The sequence below is a fragment of the Lathyrus oleraceus genome, chromosome 2 (genome assembly GCF_024323335.1).
Source record: "Lathyrus oleraceus cultivar Zhongwan6 chromosome 2, CAAS_Psat_ZW6_1.0, whole genome shotgun sequence".
Classification (NCBI taxonomy): Eukaryota; Viridiplantae; Streptophyta; class Magnoliopsida; order Fabales; family Fabaceae; genus Lathyrus; species Lathyrus oleraceus.
This window is the reverse complement of record NC_066580.1, coordinates 477,474,487-477,492,170: the sequence shown is the minus strand read 5'-3', so window position 1 is coordinate 477,492,170 and position 17,684 is coordinate 477,474,487. Positions and strand designations below refer to the sequence as shown.

The 17,684-nt window shown below is 38.0% G+C and overlaps 1 protein-coding gene across 1 annotated transcript; it reads left to right on the top strand.

Moving 5' to 3' along the window:
• Positions 1–15,043: 15,043 nt before the first annotated feature.
• Positions 15,044–17,245, top strand: LOC127120575 (bax inhibitor 1). Its single transcript, XM_051051046.1, has 6 exons — positions 15,044–15,250; positions 15,548–15,691; positions 15,790–15,881; positions 16,459–16,645; positions 16,732–16,887; positions 17,002–17,245. The coding sequence occupies exons 1-6, from the start codon at positions 15,143–15,145 to the stop codon at positions 17,050–17,052; spliced, it is 738 nt and encodes a 245-aa protein (XP_050907003.1). The 5' UTR covers positions 15,044–15,142; the 3' UTR covers positions 17,053–17,245.
• Positions 17,246–17,684: the final 439 nt, after the last annotated feature.

Here is a 17,684-nt window from a genome sequence, read left to right as displayed (position 1 = left end):
GAAGTGCTGAAGATCATCCGCAAGAGTGATTTTGATGTGGTAGAACAGTTGGGGCATACCCCGTCTAAGATCTCGATGTTATCCTTGTTGTTATCTTCTGAATCTCATGCCAATGCCTTGATAAAATTCTTGAAGACTGCTCATGTACCTCAGGAGACCTCCGTCGATCAGTTCGAAAACTATGTTGCTAACCTGACTGTTGACAATGGCCTAGGTTTTTCCAACGCTGACCTGACACCAGCAGGGAAGAATCACAATAAAGCTCTGCATATCTCCATTGAGTGTAAGGGGATCACCTTGTCTCATGTGTTGATCGATAATGGCTCTTCTTTGAATGTGCTACCGAAAGCCGTGCTCGATAAACTTGACTGCAAGAGCATTGAATTGAAGCCTAGTGACATTGTGGTGCGTGCTTACGATGGTGCGAAGAGTGTTGTCCATGGTGAAGTGGTTCTCCCTATCAAGATAGGACCTCAGGTTTTCAACACTACCTTTCACGTAATGAATATTCGTCCTGCCTATTCCTGCTTACTGGGACGCCCTTGGATTCATGGGGCAAGTGTTGTAGCTTCGTCTCTCCATCAAAAGTTGAGATATCCAATAGAGGGTAAGATCGTCACTGTGTGTGGGGAAGAAGAGTATATCGTCAGTAGTGTGCATACCTTCAGATACGTTGAGATGGATGGTGAATTCTTCGAGACTCCGTCTCAATCACTTGAAGTGGTTCCTCCGCCCAGCCCTGTCCATAAGCCAACTCCCCTCGTGCCCGAGGTTATTCGAGCTCCTCCTGCCATGATTTCTCTGAAAGACGCTCAAGCTGTGGTCGAAAATGGTGGTCGTACTGGTTGGGGTCAACTGATCAACATACCCTACAAGTCTGATAAATCTGGTCTGGGATTTAATTCTGAAAAGAGGGTCAAAGATCAAATCAATGTTGTAGAAGATGCTGATAGCGATTGCGACCTGGATAGCTGGATCTTCCCAACAATTGGCGACGGACTTAATAATTGGAAGGCTGAAGACACTATCCCGATTTCCTTTAGTCAGGAGTAATTGTTATTGTCTATTTTAGTGTTGCAATTTTTTTTTAATTTTAATGTTTACAATTGAACTTCTTAAAGCATTGTGTCTATACTCGGGGCACAATAGCTAATTTGCTAAGGGTTTGTCATTTCATAAGCATATTCATATTCAATAAATCAATGGACTTTTTGCATTCAAATATTGCGCTCTTTATCTTTCCTGTCGTCTTTCAAACGAGCTATGCTTTCTTACACACACTCACGTAACAAATTGCAGATCCGTACCCACTCTGGATCTTGTTGATAATAATTCCGCTACTGTTCATTACGACTTTGAAAATCCGATCTACCAAGCCGAAGATGGAAGTGAGGAAGATTGTGAAGTACCTGGAGAGCTTGCCAGACTGTTATTGCAAGAAGAAAAGACTATACAGCCGCATGAGGAATCACTAGAAATTGTAAATCTGGGTACTGAAGTAGACAAGAAAGAAGTCAGAATAGGAGCAGGCTTGGAAAACAGTATCAAAGAAAGATTGATTCAGATGTTACGTGACTACGTAGAGATTTTTGCTTGGTCTTATGAAGACATGCCCGGATTGGATACTGACATAGTAGTGCATCGTCTGCCAACGAAGGAAGACTGTCGTCCTGTCAAGCAAAAGGTTCGCCGCATGCGTCCTGAAATGTCTGAGAAAATCAAAGCCGAGGTTATGAAACAATTCAATGCCGGTTTTCTAGCCATCACTTCTTATCCCCAATGGGTTGCGAATGTGGTACCAGTGCCGAAGAAGGATGGTAAGGTGCGAATGTGCGTAGATTACAGAGATTTGAATAAAGCAAGTCCCAAAGATGACTTTTCACTCCCGCACATCGATGTTCTGGTAGATAACACCGCTCAACACAAAGTATTCTCCTTCATGGACGGATTCTCGGGTTATAACCAGATTAAGATGGCACCTGAGGACATGGAGAAAACTACGTTTGTGACGCAATGGGGCACTTTCTGTTACAAAGTAATGCCATTCGGTTTAAAGAACGCCGGAGCAACATACCAGCGTGCTATGGTAGTCTTGTTCCATGATATGATTCATCATGAAATAGAGGTATATGTGGATGACATGATAGCCAGATCTCATACTGAGGAGGAACATCTCGATCATTTATACAAACTGTTCGAGAGGTTGAAGAAATACAAGTTGAGGTTGAACCCGAACAAATGCACCTTTGGAGTAAGATCCGGCAAACTCTTGGGCTTTCTTGTCAGTGGTAAAGGGATTGAGGTTGACCCGGCTAAGGTGAGGGCTATTCAAGAAATGCCAGTTCCCCGTACAGATAAAGAGGTCAGAGGTTTCTTGGGACGTTTGAATTATATTGCCCGATTTATTTCCCATTTGACCGCTACTTGCAAACCCATCTTCAAATTACTGAGGAAAAATCAAGAGATGATATGGAATGATGAATGCCAAGAAGCTTTTGACAAAGTCAAGAAATATCTCCAAGAACCTCCAATTCTGGTACCACCCGTTGAAGGAAGACCTCTAATCATGTATTTGACCGTGTTAGAAAATTCGATGGGGTGTGTATTGGGGCAACATGACGAGTCTGGTCGAAAAGAGCACGCCATATACTACCTTAGCAAAAAGTTCACCGACTGTGAAACAAGATACTCACTGCTCGAGAGAACTTGCTGTGCTTTGGCCTGGGCTGCTCGCCGACTAAGACAGTATATGTTGAATCATACCACTTTGTTGATTTCTAAGATGGATCCCATCAAATACATATTCGAGAAACCTGCCCTCTCCGGAAGAATAGCGAGATGGCAGATGATCTTAACAGAGTATGATATCCAGTATACTACCCAGAAAGCAATCAAAGGAAGCGTGCAAGCTGATCATTTGGCTCATCAAGCGGTGGACGATTACCAATCTATGAATTTTGAGTTTCCAGATGAGGATGTCATGCTTGTTATTGATGATGAAAAACCTAGACCGGATGAAGGACCCGAACTGGGATCCCGATGGACTATGGTTTTTGATGGATCTTCTAATGCATTGGGCAATGGCGTTGGTGTGGTAATCATCTCTCCCGGGGGTTACCATACACCTTTCACTGCTAGATTATGCTTTCATTGTACCAATAATATGGCTGAGTATGAAGCATGTATTTTGGGACTCAAGGCTGCTATAGACCGGCGAATCAAGTTGTTGAGTGTGTACGGAGACTCAGCCTTGGTAATCAGTCAGATCAAAGGAGAATGGGATACTAAACATCCAAATCTCATCCCTTATCGAGAGCGGGTGATGACATTAATCCCACACTTTGAAGAGATTAAATTCGAACATATCCCACGAGAAGAGAATCAGTTGGCAGACGCATTGGCTACCATGTCATCTATGTTCAGAGTCAGATGGGACAGCGAAGCTCCCATGATCACCATTGAACGGTTAGATGAACCAGCATACTGTTATGAACTTAACACTAAGGGAGTAGAGGAGAAACCTTGGTTCCACGAAGTGAAAAGATATTTAGAAACTCAGGAATACCCTGAAGGGGCATCCATCAATGACAGAAAATTCCTGAGGAAGTTCTCCGCTAAATTCTTTCTGAGTAATGGAGTATTATACAAACGTAATCACGATTCGACTTTGCTTCGCTGTGTGGATAAAAAGGAAGCAGAAAAGATTATGGAAGACATGCATGATGGTATCTTTGGGACCCATTCTAATGGACATACAATGGCCAAGAAGATTCTGAGATCAGGGTATTATTGGTCTACCATGGAAACTGATTGCCACCATCACTCCAGAACATGTCACAAGTGCCAGATCTATGCGGATAAAGTACATGTGCCTCCTGCTCCATTGAATGTGTTGACAGCACCTTGGCCCTTTGCAATGTGGGGCATCGATATGATTGGAGAGATTAAACCTACGGCTTCCAATGGACATCGTTTCATCCTCGTCGCTATTGATTATTTTACAAAGTGGGTAGAGGCAGCCTCATTTGCTTCTGTCACCAAGAATGTGGTGGCACGATTCATCAAGAATAGTCTTATTTGTCGATATGGTATCCCTGAAAGAATTATCACTGACAATGGTGCTAATTTGAACAACAAGATGATTACTGAACTCTGCACGCAGTTCAAAATAAAGCACCATAACTCTTCTCTGTACCGGCCGAAGATGAACGGCGCCGTGGAGGCTGCTAATAAGAATATTAAGAAGATCATACAGAAGATGACAATAACCTACAAAGACTGGCATGAGATGTTACCATTTTCTCTTCATGGTTATCGCACCTCAGTACGAACTTCGACAGGGGCAACTCCTTTCTCTCTAGTCTACGGAATGGAAGCCGTTTTACCAGTGGAAGTTCAGATTCCCTCTCTAAGGATCATGAAAGAGGCGGGTTTAGACGAAGATGAATGGATTCAAACTCGACTCGATCAGATAAATTTGATTGATGAGAAGAGACTTGCGGCTGTTTGTCATGGGCAGATATATCAGAAGCGCATGACCCAGGCATTCAACAAAAGGGTCAAGAGACAGGTGTATCGAATGGGCGACTTGGTGATCAAGCGTATCATTCTACCACAAGGAGATCCCAGAGGCAAATGGACTCCCACATACGAAGGGCCATTTGTGGTCAAAAGAGTATTCTCAGGAGGTGCCATGATGCTCACTACTATGGATGGCGAAGATTTCCCACATCCTGTGAACGCGGACATAGTTAAAAAATACTACGCATAAAAGAAACCCGCTAGGTCGACGTACCTAGACAAAAATTAGGGCATCCCGGCGAACCAAAAGGGTTCGGGCAAAAATTAGGGATAAACATATAAAAATGTACACCCGGCAAGTCGAAAACCTGAAAAGGCGGCTTGGGCAAAAAAGGGTATCCTGGTGGGCTGAAAACCTGAAAAGGCGGTCCAGGCAAAAATTAGGGAGTAAAGCGTATGACTATGTCCCGTTCTCTGTCTGCTTCAACCAAGTTCAAGGGACTGAACAAGCCAATCACTTCTATCCGATAGCAGGAGATGAGATGCTTGAAGACATAATGACAGTGGTGGAATTAGAATCGATAGGACTTTTTCTGCATAGCTTTCTCTTTGCTCGCCTGACAATTTCCTCTTACTAGGATTTCTGTCTCCTTGTACTCAAGTTGCCTATTTATAGGCCCTCTTTCAAAATCAATACAATTTCGTTTCCAAAAAGATGCTTTTGTTTTACTTTCTCTGTTTTGTTTGCGTAAACGTCCATTGATTTAACTTGAGTTGATTTATGCCTTTGAATATGATCAATGTTTACCAAAAAATGCATATCTAAAATAGCAATAGCAATTACTAAAAGACTTCAGGATCGAGAAAAAGGTCTAACCATGCTTTCCAACAAGTCCGATTGCTAATTCTATTCCCCAACAAGAACCAGCTATTTCCCAGAAGAAATCGGCATCACCTGGTAGATTGGTCATCTCTTCCACCCCCAGCCGGGCTTCTGTTAGATATTTCTACCCTCAGACAGAATCAAGTCTCCCCAGCTAAGAAAGGATCACTGATACAAATATCTCCGACCAGAAGACTGAGATTTGTTTCCCCATTAGATTCCCCTAGAAAAACGTTTCAGACACATAGGGCGTTCGTTACATCATTCCATAACATATACAAGCATACAATGTTCGCATTTCTTTTCAGACGCATAATTCATTCATTACACCATTTCACAGCATACGCCTGCATACATTGTTCGCATTTAGTTTCAGAAGCATAAAACATCTCATGCACCATGACATTGCATGAAACTAAATTGATCCTTAAGGTTAATCGTCCTCCTGATCACATTCAAGATTCGAATACAGCTCTCGGATATAATCCATGTGACAAACTCTCTGACATTCTCCTAATGATGGCATCTTCAAGCCCGTCTCAGACATTTACAACATACACAAATACTATCAGATATAGCCTAGCGCACGGTTCATTCTGATTCAGCTCAACATATGACTCCTCCAACTCAGATACAATCTAACGTATGATCCATTCTGACCTTCAACAGCTCCACCACGGTCTTACGGACGACCCATCTGGATCTTTTGCTACCTAGTGTACGGTACATTTCTGAAGTGTAGTCTAGCATATGACTACCCCTTTTCGTCATCAGATCCAGCCTAACGGACAGCTCGTTCTGCTCAGAGACGGTCTAGTGTACGACCCAGTTAGACCTTCATTCCCTCAGATGCTACCTAGTGTACGGTACATTTCCGAAGTGTAGTCTAGCATACGACTACCCCTTTTCATCATCAGACACGGCCTAACGGACGACTCCAATACGGTCTAGCATAAGACCCATTTGGATCTTCAACCCAGATACGATCTAGCATACGATCCGGTCTGAGCTCCTATCCCCAGTGAAATCACCCGCTTAATGGAGGTTTCGTTCTGCAACTCAGAGACGATCTAGCGTACGATCCATTCTGATTTTTCATCCTCAGCGAAGTCATCCGCCTAATTAACAAATCACTCCGCTATTCAGATACGATCTAGCGTACGATCTATTCTGATCCCTTATCCCCAATAGCGTATAATACACTCTGACTCTCCAGCAAAGTCGACAGCTTAATGGGCGACTCACTATACGGTCTAACGTACGACCCGGTATGACACCTATGTCTTCAGATGTCGCCTAACGTACGACACAATCCGAAGCTCTCATCATCAAACTTCCTGGATGGCATCTCTAAGCCCATCTCCATCAAGACTAATTGACAAGCGCCAATTTTTGGGGCGTTCTAGTGTTCAATAATCTTCCACCTCCAGACCACGAATGACGTACATACCATTCTAACTCTCTCGGTTCAAGAATATTGAACATGGGCAGTTGTCATACTCCAAAATTTGCCCATTAATCTTGCCAAACCTTCTCGAGGTACCCCAACTTACTTTGCAAGGCCCTGACATTAAAGGAATAAAAGCCCAGCTCACAACAGGCCCAATCCAAGAAAAGGCCCAAACCAGCTTGCTCGCTAGGCGAGCAATTCCTTCGCCTAGCGAACCCCTCATTATGACACTGGCCCCAGCGAAGTACCAGATCCAGTAAAAGCCCAGACTAGCTGGCTCGCTAGGCGAGCAATTCCTTCGCCTAGCGAAGCTTGCGAATATCAGAATTTCTGGGCCTCATTCTGAGCCCATTAGGTCATAGCAAGAGCATTATAAATAGCCAAGCCTTCAGTCACGAAAAGAGGAAGAAAAACGGAGACAGGAGAACGGAAACGGAGAAAGGAGAGCCCTAGCAAGCAAACCCTGATACTCACTGGAGGCAAACCCTGAAAGAACTCGGCGGCACCAAGGTCTACCTCTGCCCAATTCAATCCGATTTGCCGATTAGAAGTCACAGCTCAGTAGCTAACAGGTTTACATTGCTATTATTGTCTTATGATCTTAATTTGCATATGGCTTTATGATTAGATTTATGAAATATCTTAAGTTTGGCATGTGAACTTTGGTATATACCTGAATACTTTAAATGATTAACCATATAATTGCAGTAATGAAATCCATAAGGCATAAAATTGGTTGAGATTGTACTGATATCAAATTCAAAACCAGCAGCCGCTCGCTAGCACATCGCCAAGCGAGCCTGTAGCGAGTACTCGCTAGGCCTTCGCTAGGCGAAGCAGGGGCGAACGGGACAGTGGCTGTTTCATTTCTTTGCTGTTCTATCTTATGTTTGCCTAATCATGATTTATTATAATTCTGCATCAGTTGGCCTGAGTTCATGACTGTTGTGTTTATTTTATGAGGCAACTTTCAATTATACTTTATCTCGATGCTCTAATCCGTGTGTTGAATTGTGTAAAGGCTTACATATTCTCGAAGAAACGGCCGGCTAGGTACTCCACCTTATGTGTGGGATACCCTTATGGAAATTCACCCTGAATTACTCAATTGATTTTAATGTATTAATCTTATGGCGAAGATCCACCCTAATGGCTTAATTGGTCTTAATGTATTAATTTTAATGTGAACTTAATTACCTACTTGATTACGGTTACCTAATTAATTGTAAAACTTTGTCTTTAAATAAGTGATCTCGGACCTCTCTTTGTTACCCCACGATTACGGTATTATGGTCATGTCCCGCGAATGTGGGGATACCCTTAGCAAAGACCCTTCGGTTAAATCATCATAGTCCCTCGAATGTTGCCTTTGTCCCTCGATGACCCTTCGGTGTAGTCTACGGTTAAATGATGATCGTCCCTTCGAATGCTAAGGTATCCTCACATTGCCTTCGATGACCAATCAATGACCCTTCGATGACCCTTCTACATCCAAAGGATAAAACTACTCACTTCTCAATAGTAAGGACAGTTTCACCCTCATAAGGATAGGAAATGCCCGGAAAGACCTCGGACAGGTATAACCCTTAATTGCTCATTCATAACCTAAAATACTTTTCACACCTCAACATCTTTTAGAAAATCACCACTTGGCATACATTCGTACTAGAATCATTGCCGAGTTATATTTTTCTAAGCAACTTTCAAAACTAAACGAGATAACCACTTTGTATACATTCATACAAGAATCATTACAAAGTTAAATTCTCCTTTTCAAAACATTTCCCACACATTTCTCAAACACTTTTTTTTCAAGCTAGAAAAACATAAATGATTGAGCAATTAAGAGCCCATGGATAACCATGGATACAAAGGGTGCTAACACCTTCCCTTTGTATAATGTACCTCCCGAACCTAAGAATCTAAATTAAGGTCTTTCCTGTTCTTTTCCACCTTTCCTTATGGGATAAAAGAAAAGTCGGTGGCGACTCTTGCTAACCGCGACATTGCGATTAAAAACACATTAAAGTCAGTTCACCGTATGACATGTATAATTACCCTTTTGCCCTTATGTCTATATTGAACACAAGACATAGACCGTGTCATCCTTGTCCAGTTCAATATTGGGTCCATAGACATTTATCCTGTTATGCAGGATGGGCAAATTCCATCTAGGTCACTCATGTCCCTCAACATGCTTCGTGGAGTACCCATCAACTGTCTTTATGGTTATCCAGTTACGGACAACGTTGGATCAGCAATAAAGCACTCGACTCTACATCTAGGATCCATAATGGTTTCAGGTCGAAGAGTGGAATACACTATTATCACCATGAGAATAACTTATGACACTTTGCATAACTTTCTATATAGTATTCTCATAGTGGGTCAATCCGGTATAAATATTACTCCTAATATTCATACCTATGTTTAAGACTTGATAACTCTTTATCCATGATCCATGAGATGTGATCATCAGTCTACAAACATAATAGTCTTAATGCTTTAATGTTATCCCATTTCACACTAAAGCTCGACTACGGATACTTTAAGAATAGTGTCCTTATGTTTAATGTGATCTCATGATTAAGTCATACTTGATACATTAAACAGACTAGCTATTCTAGGGACTTTATTAAATAAAGGTAATAAAGAAAAAGTCTTTTATTATTAATAAATAATTCGATACAAGTACCAAAAGTATTGGCCTCTAGGGCTTACACCAACACGAACGTCATAAAATTTAAATTGATGCATTGAATGATTGAGTGATTAAAGCATGATATGCACAAATACGACACATACCTAAACATGTATAAATCACACAACACATTTAGGCAATATAATGATTACTCTTATGCATACTCAAAAGAAATAAAGGAGGGTTTTAACGATCATACCAATTTAGACGAGCTAAGCTTAACTTGCTCCACATGATACCAATTAGAGATTAATAACAAGAATAACTTAAGATTTAAAAACACGAACAATCAAATACGAATTGGATATAACTCTTATTGCACGTTTGGAAAATATTATCAGACTCTCCTTTATAAGGCTTTAGATGAACTTTGAAACGACAATATTATGATTATCATTGATTGACATAACTTGTAAATCCTGAATAACTGATTTAACTCTTTGACGATTGATTAGAACTTCAAGTATATTCCTTGAATCTTTTGTAGTTGTTGAAACTTCGGAAAATCATTGCCAATAGCCAGAAAAATGCCTTCATCTTTTTTTTACGACAACCTTGGAAGACTAGGTCTCTTAGAAGATGCTTTTGTTTTATTCTCATTTTTTCATAAGATTTTCTAGCATATTATAGTGTGGATACATGAACTTTTAAATTAGGATCAATCTAGAACAACTCTTAAGACATAATGTTAAATACATACTGCACATATCTCAGAAAAATTGTTAGTTTAATCCTGGATGAAAACTTAGAGAACATCTCAAATACAATTAATGCTTGAAGAATATTCTAGTAAGGATTTACTTTGAATTTATTTATGTAATGCATTGCAATAAATAATCAAACACAAGTAAATCGACATAGTTTCATTGGGATTTATTGAATCACATAAGCTTCCAAATGATTTGAAAAGCTCGTATAGGATCAAAAGAGTTGTATCTTAAACTTTTGAAGTCGCTAGACTTTGACCAAAATCCCGACTCGGATACCAATTGTTGGGTGAGAAGATAGATACAAAAAGGTTTAGAAGGGGGGGTTTAATAAACCTTTATTCCCTTAAGATAATTTGAAAAACTTTTTAGGGCCCATAAACGAAATCAGAGATTTTAAGAAGCGCATAAGCAAAACACAAAAACACGAGATCTTGAAAGCATCTCAATGAATAAAGCCACATGAAATGATACATAAGGTTACCATGCAATTGATTGTTTATAATGAAATTTAATCAAAGCCTCTTTAGGCAAAGCGATTTAAAAACATGTTACTTAGATGTTCTTAACAAAGCATAATTGGCTTCATGATGATTTCATAAGATTGATGCACCACATACCTAAACTTATACATTAAATCACTATAAGCATGGTGTAACCTATATGACATACAATCCTTACAATCCATACAATCATGCAATGATGCAACAACAAATATGAATGAATGCTTGTAAAATAAGAGCAATAAGGGAAAGGAAAAGGTACACAAAGATATATAGTGATTCAACATTCGTGCTCACTTTGCCTACTCTACTCTTCAATGGATGATGCCATCGAAATATAATCACGGTCTTCCACTATTTTGATAAAATTATTATAATATTTTGATTACAAGATAATTCCCCATGTTGATGCAGACACTAAACTGCTAACAAAAACAAGATCCCTAAAGATCCTAATCCAATAACCTTGTTGTCCACAATAACCTGCTCCAAGTATTCGTGTGTGGTGATCGCCCTGATCCCACTGATTTCTTGTATGAGCAATTTCCATTAACTAAGCGTATATTGGACAACTCCAACATTATTTGCAAGCAATATTTCTCCAACGCCACCAAAGAAGAAGAACTTCCAACTCCGCCTTACGAATCGTTGATACTTGATCTCGCCAAAGTCTTCCATGGAGTATATTGGAAAATCCCTTCTTGGTAGATAAAAAATCAATACCAAACTTCATTCAAGAAATGATACACATATATGTTACACAAAAACCAACTCCACAAAAAAAAAATTAGACACCCTAATGTACCACACAAAAACCAACTCCACACAAAAACCAAATCATGATATACACTTGATCTGAATCAAATGAGGTTATGATTTGAATCATGTTCAAATTATGATCCAAATAATTTGGTCCAAAGGTGAATTTCAATTTTCATAGGTGAATGATTCGAATCAGAGATAACACATGATTTGATTCAAATACCAAAACATCCAAATTTAAACTTTCTAACTTGTGATTCAAGGTACGCTTGTGGAAATGACAAAAAAACAATTCCATAGGCTCAAAAATAAAATACTAACAAGGATCAAATGTTTATAATTCATGAAATGTAGAGGGTTCTTAGTGGTATAATTTAATAGTAGCCTAAGCGATTACAGTCAAATAGAAATGATATAAGCGTACATGTACACGAATGAAATGACAATTCTACTTATATCAATCAATAATTGAAATGACAAAAACATCAAAACACATAAATGATGCTTAAATGATACCAAATGGTACTTTGTGCTTTAACCATGAAGACATCTTGGGCATTCATAATGCCCATATCGGGTTTGAAGTGCATTTTTCAGAGTGTCTGAATTCTTTACCCGAATCTAATGATACCCAGTTTGTAGACCAATCTTTGAGAATAGTCGGGCTCCTTTCAACTGATCTAGGAGGTCACCATTTCGTAGTAAATGATACTTGTTATTAATGGTTACTTTGTTCAATTGGCGGTAGTCTATACACAATTGCATACCACCATCATTCTTCTTCACCAAGAGAATGGGAACACCCCATAGAGATACACTAGGCCGGATGAAACATTTTTCAATAATTCCTCTAGTTGTACCTTTAATTCCTGTAACTCGACAGGAGACATCCGATAAGGAGTGATAGATATCGGTGTTGTCCCTAGGACTAAATCTATAGTGAACTCTACTTTCCTTTCAGGAGGTAAGGAAATGATATCCTCTGGGAATACATCTGTAAACTCGTACACAACCGAAATAGAGAAAAATTCTACTCTCTCTTGAATCCATGGTGAGAATCAAAAGGAAAACTTTGTCTTCGGAATAGAGGTAGTGAACCATATCAACGATACCTTCTAACATTGTAGATATCACTTCCTTAAGATTTGTTGCTTCCTTGGGAATGAAGAGGGCTTTCTCTTTGCAACCAATATATACCGAATTGGCAGAGAGTCAATCCATACCAAAAACCATATATATCTTTTTTAGAGGTAGATAGATCAAATCAATTAAGAAAGTGCGGTTGTTCACCAAAATCGAACAACACTCGCACACCTAGGAAGTCTCAACACTGTCATCATGGGCAGTGGTAACGATCATAGGAGAGGGTAATCGAACGACTTCTAAACCAAGTCTATCAATACATCTAATAGAACTGAAGGAGTGTGTATTTACACAATCAAAGAGGATAAATAATGGTTGTCCATGTATGTAACACGTACCAACTATCAAGTCTGAGTTGCAGCTTTTCTTACATCCAAAGTATACACTCTACCTGTAGTATTTGGTGCCTGACCAGTCTTCTTGGTAGGACAATCTCTGGCCATGTGGCCCGACCTGTCACAAGCATAACATCTCATAGATCCCATCTAGCACTCTCGAACATGATACGTGTTGCACCTCTGACATTGTGGTGGATGAACCGGTCTCATAACCTGAACCTGCTTGCTTTTGGATGGTGACCCTATTGGCTTCAGGTATTGGCTAGTTCTCCCATAATCACCCCGACTCTGTCTGACTTGCTTTCTTTCTTGTTGGATATTCTTTAGACTATATTCAATAATGTAACATTGTTTAAGTAACTCAACATATGTATTATAACAATGTTTCCCCACATTATGCTCCATCTCTCCTTGAAGACCAATATTAAATTGATTTATCTTCCAGCGTTCATCAGGAGCATACAAGGCCTGACTAGAACATGCCACCATATCTTTAAATTTTGCTGCAAATTCTGCCACCGTCATGGAACCTTTTTAGAGTATTTAGAACTCTAGTTCTTTCTAAGCTCTGATGTTGTCAGGAAAGTACTTATCTAGCATAGCCACCTCAAAGTGTTCCCAATCTTTGGAAATCCCCAAGATATTCATCCTGGTGGGTTGCTTTATGATGCACCTTATAATCATTTTTGAAGTCGATAAACCTTCATTTTGTTTCATATTGTGATTAGTTAACCGGTGGAGTTTGGAAATTCTTTGGAATTTGGAGTATGTAGTGATGCATTGGAGTCAGTTATGTTGGAAGTTTTGGATTGTTTGCCTATGATTTGAAGACACATATACATGTGTTTGTTTCTTTTATGTTGCCTCCCTATTACTTGCATGTGATTAGCTTATATTGATTTTGTTGATTGTGCTTCTATCAAGTGGTTAAACTTCGACGTATATTTTATGTTTGATAGTTAAACTTTGTGTCATTTGTTGGCTTTGTTGATGTGCTTCTGCCTATGGTAATTAAACTTTGACTCTTCTATTAAGTGGCTAAACCTTGAGTTGTGACTTCAACTTAATTGTTAAGCCTTTACCTTTTATGACTTTGATCGTAATCAATGTATTTTTTGATCTTAATCAATGTATTTTCTGTTTATCTTTTATTTTTCTTCGTGTGTTTTTTGTATTGCTCATTTCAAATTAAAAGTATTGTGAACATCTTTCAACTTGTAAAAGATTATTAGAGATATAACCAAATATAGTTATCTTTCTCATTTATAATATTTCTACTCTTATCAATACACAAGTTTGAACATTTTTTTCACTTCGATGAATATCACAATACATAATAATGCTAATGTATACAATTGTCACACTAATATTATCTAATATAATTTATTTTTAATTCTTGCATACTTTGAAAACCGTCTTAATTGATTGCAAGCCGTGAAAGATGTTTGTTTAAGATAAAAATATGTTAAAAATAAATAATTATATAAAAAGTCTTAATTTTTGGTTGTTGAAGATTTTGAATTGTTCGAATAATTTTCTAAAGCACATTTTTTTCTCCATCAGGCAAAATTCCCCCAAAAAAATCTTTAAGGAAGAGAGAAACTTGCGTATTTTGAGTTATTTTTCTATTATGCAAAGTTTCAAAATAAATGTCTTTGTCAAAAAAAAAACACCTAATGTCAACAGTTTAATATATTTTTTAAAGGACTTTTTTTAATATTAAACCAACCAATTTCCAAGTCATTTCGATTTTGATTTGTTCTGACTGGTAGGTATTTCCGTAAGTTTCGTTGCTAGTAGTGTATAACTATGACGTGGCACTTAATCTATAAAAACTATTACGTGGATGCTGACATGGCAATCTACAATTGGTTACATTACGTGGATAAAAAAATACAATCACTCTGACATATCACAAAACGACAAATTCGCGTTTAGCTAAATAAACAAAACCAAATTTGGATGACTAACTTGCTGAAAAAGAAAAAGGATATTCTAGTAATAACCTCCCGAACCTTCTTCGAAATTATCCCCACGTCTCTTTCAAATATTTAATATCAATATCAAAAATCAAATTTATATAAATTTAGTTCTCTCGTATTCATTATTCATTTTCATTATTACGAATCTATCCATGGCTTCTTCTTTCACTTCGTTCTTCGATTCAACAAACCGATGGAATTTTGATACTCTCAAGAACTTCGGTCAAATTTCTCCCGTTGTGAGGAATCATCTCAAACAGGTTTCATCTCTTTTTCGTTTTTTTTTCTTTATCAATTCGGTCAAATTTCTAGGTTTTTTTGATATAATTTTTAGTAATTTCTTGAATTAGTAATGAAATTATCTGAATCGGTGGTTTTCTAGGGTTTCTTGATTTATATTCAATGTGTATTTGTTGTTGTTGATGCTTTTTTGGATTGCGCCAATTTTGATTTAGAAGAATTAGGGATTTAGAAGAATTAGGTTTATAAAATATTTGGATTATTGAATATATATTATAAGAATTGGTTTTACAATTGGATTGATTGAATGTTTGTAGGTTTACTTGACCTTGTGTTTTGCGGTTGCTGCTGCTGCTGTTGGAGCTTACCTTCATGTCCTCTTTCACCTTGGCGGGATTCTCACCACGATTGCGTGTGTGGGAACCAGTGTTTGGTTACTTTCAACTCCTCCTTATGAAGAGGTGTTAATATGATTCTTTATGTTGTTTTTTGTTCCTTTCATGGTTTTGTAGTTTCACTTGTTGTTTATTTATATGTGTGTTTGTTTATGGTTATGCAGAGAAAGAGATTGAGTTTGTTGATGGCCGCGGCAATGTTTCAGGGTGCCTCTATTGGACCCTTGATTGATTTGGCTATTCAAGTTGATCCAAGGTACTCTTTCTTTATTTGCCGGTGCTTTGAAATCTTTATATTTTTTCTGTCAAAGATTGATCTTGCGGTTTGCAAGGGATTCCTATATTAAGATTCCAGACAACAACAACCAAGCTTTATCCGACGTAACTTCCACCATAATGTTCTATATAGATTTCTGTTTACCTGTCTAAACTATCCAAGTCTATTTTCCATCATCTTTTCTATCACGGATGTTACCTCAACAGTTTCTAATCATTTTTAATTATATCATGTCTAGTCTTACCACACATCCAACGCAACATCCTTATCTATCTTTTCTACTATAGGCGTTCCTTCAACACTCTAATCATTTTTAACCTTATCATGTCTAATCTTACCATATATTCAACACAATATCTTTATCTCTGTTACATTTATTTTATTCACATGTTATATAATTCATACATATATTATGCGAGTTATTTTTAATTTTTGGTTATCAAAAGGGAGATTTAGGATTATACCAATCTTTATCAAGCAAATGGAAAGGTGGGGTTTAGGGATAAGATATATTTATTTTTAGATAGATTTGTGACATTAGTTTTCTTTGTTTCAGCCTCATCTTCAGTTCATTTGTGGCAACTGCCTTGGCTTTTGGGTGTTTCTCTGGAGCAGCTTTGGTTGCTAAGCGTAGGGAGTACCTATATCTTGGTGGCTTGGTTTCTTCTGGGTTATCCATTCTTCTCTGGTTGCACTTTGCATCTTCCATCTTTGGAGGTTCAATGGCTATCTTTAAATTTGAGGTAAATTGCTGCCAGGTTTCTTACTTTTGTGGGAGTTATCTTTATGCTTTGTTTTCTTACAAGGTGTTTATTTCCTTTTCTTGCAGTTGTATTTTGGGCTTCTGGTGTTTGTGGGTTACATTGTAGTAGACACACAAGAAATAGTTGAGAAGGCACACTTTGGTGATCTGGATTATGTGAAGCATGCTTTGACCTTGTTTACTGATTTGGCTGCAATCTTTGTCCGGATTCTAGTTATCATGGTGAGACCTTCTTCTTCAACATCCTTTTATAGTTTCGTCCTCCACTTTTGTTTTTTGCATTTTGTTTTCCCCTTATAAATGTTGTATTGATTTTTTTTTTGTTATTCTTTCCAGTTGAAGAATTCAGGAGAGAGGACTGAGAAAAAGAAGAAGAGAAGAGATTAATTTTCTTACCAAGCAAGCTTGTTTGGCGCTTCCCCTTTAATCTTTGCAAAATAGGAAGATACTAATAACAGTTGTCTGTAAAGAAGCGTTCTTCTGTCTTGAACTTTTTTCTACTGTGCAGTTAGTCCTGTTTCTGCTTTATAATTTATACTCCCTCATATCACTGTCATGGCAAAGATTCAAGTTCATTCTATGTTGACATGTTTTTTTTTGTTTTTTTTTATTTTCTAGTAAGAGAGATAATCACATATAATTATTTACACACGTTAAGAAACTAAATGTAAATAGGTAGATAAGTTTTAAAGGAATGGGATTCGGTTGCTCGTTAGCTTCTTGGCCGGATGAATACTATTTGAACACACCTTATATGTTGTCCGACAAAATTATGCAGTAATATAATATTCATATTAACATTAATTAGTTGTAAAAAACTGTAACTTCAAATATAAATTGAAGCTATTTCATCACACTTCCAAAGTATCTTTGAAGCTTGTCCTGACTTCATTTCTCACTTGTTAGATTTTTTGGGCTGTAAGAAGCACTCCTTCAAATAAATAAATAAATTACAAATAAAATTATTCCACATTTTCAAACACTAATGGTCATTGTACTATCAATTTTAAAACCCTCAT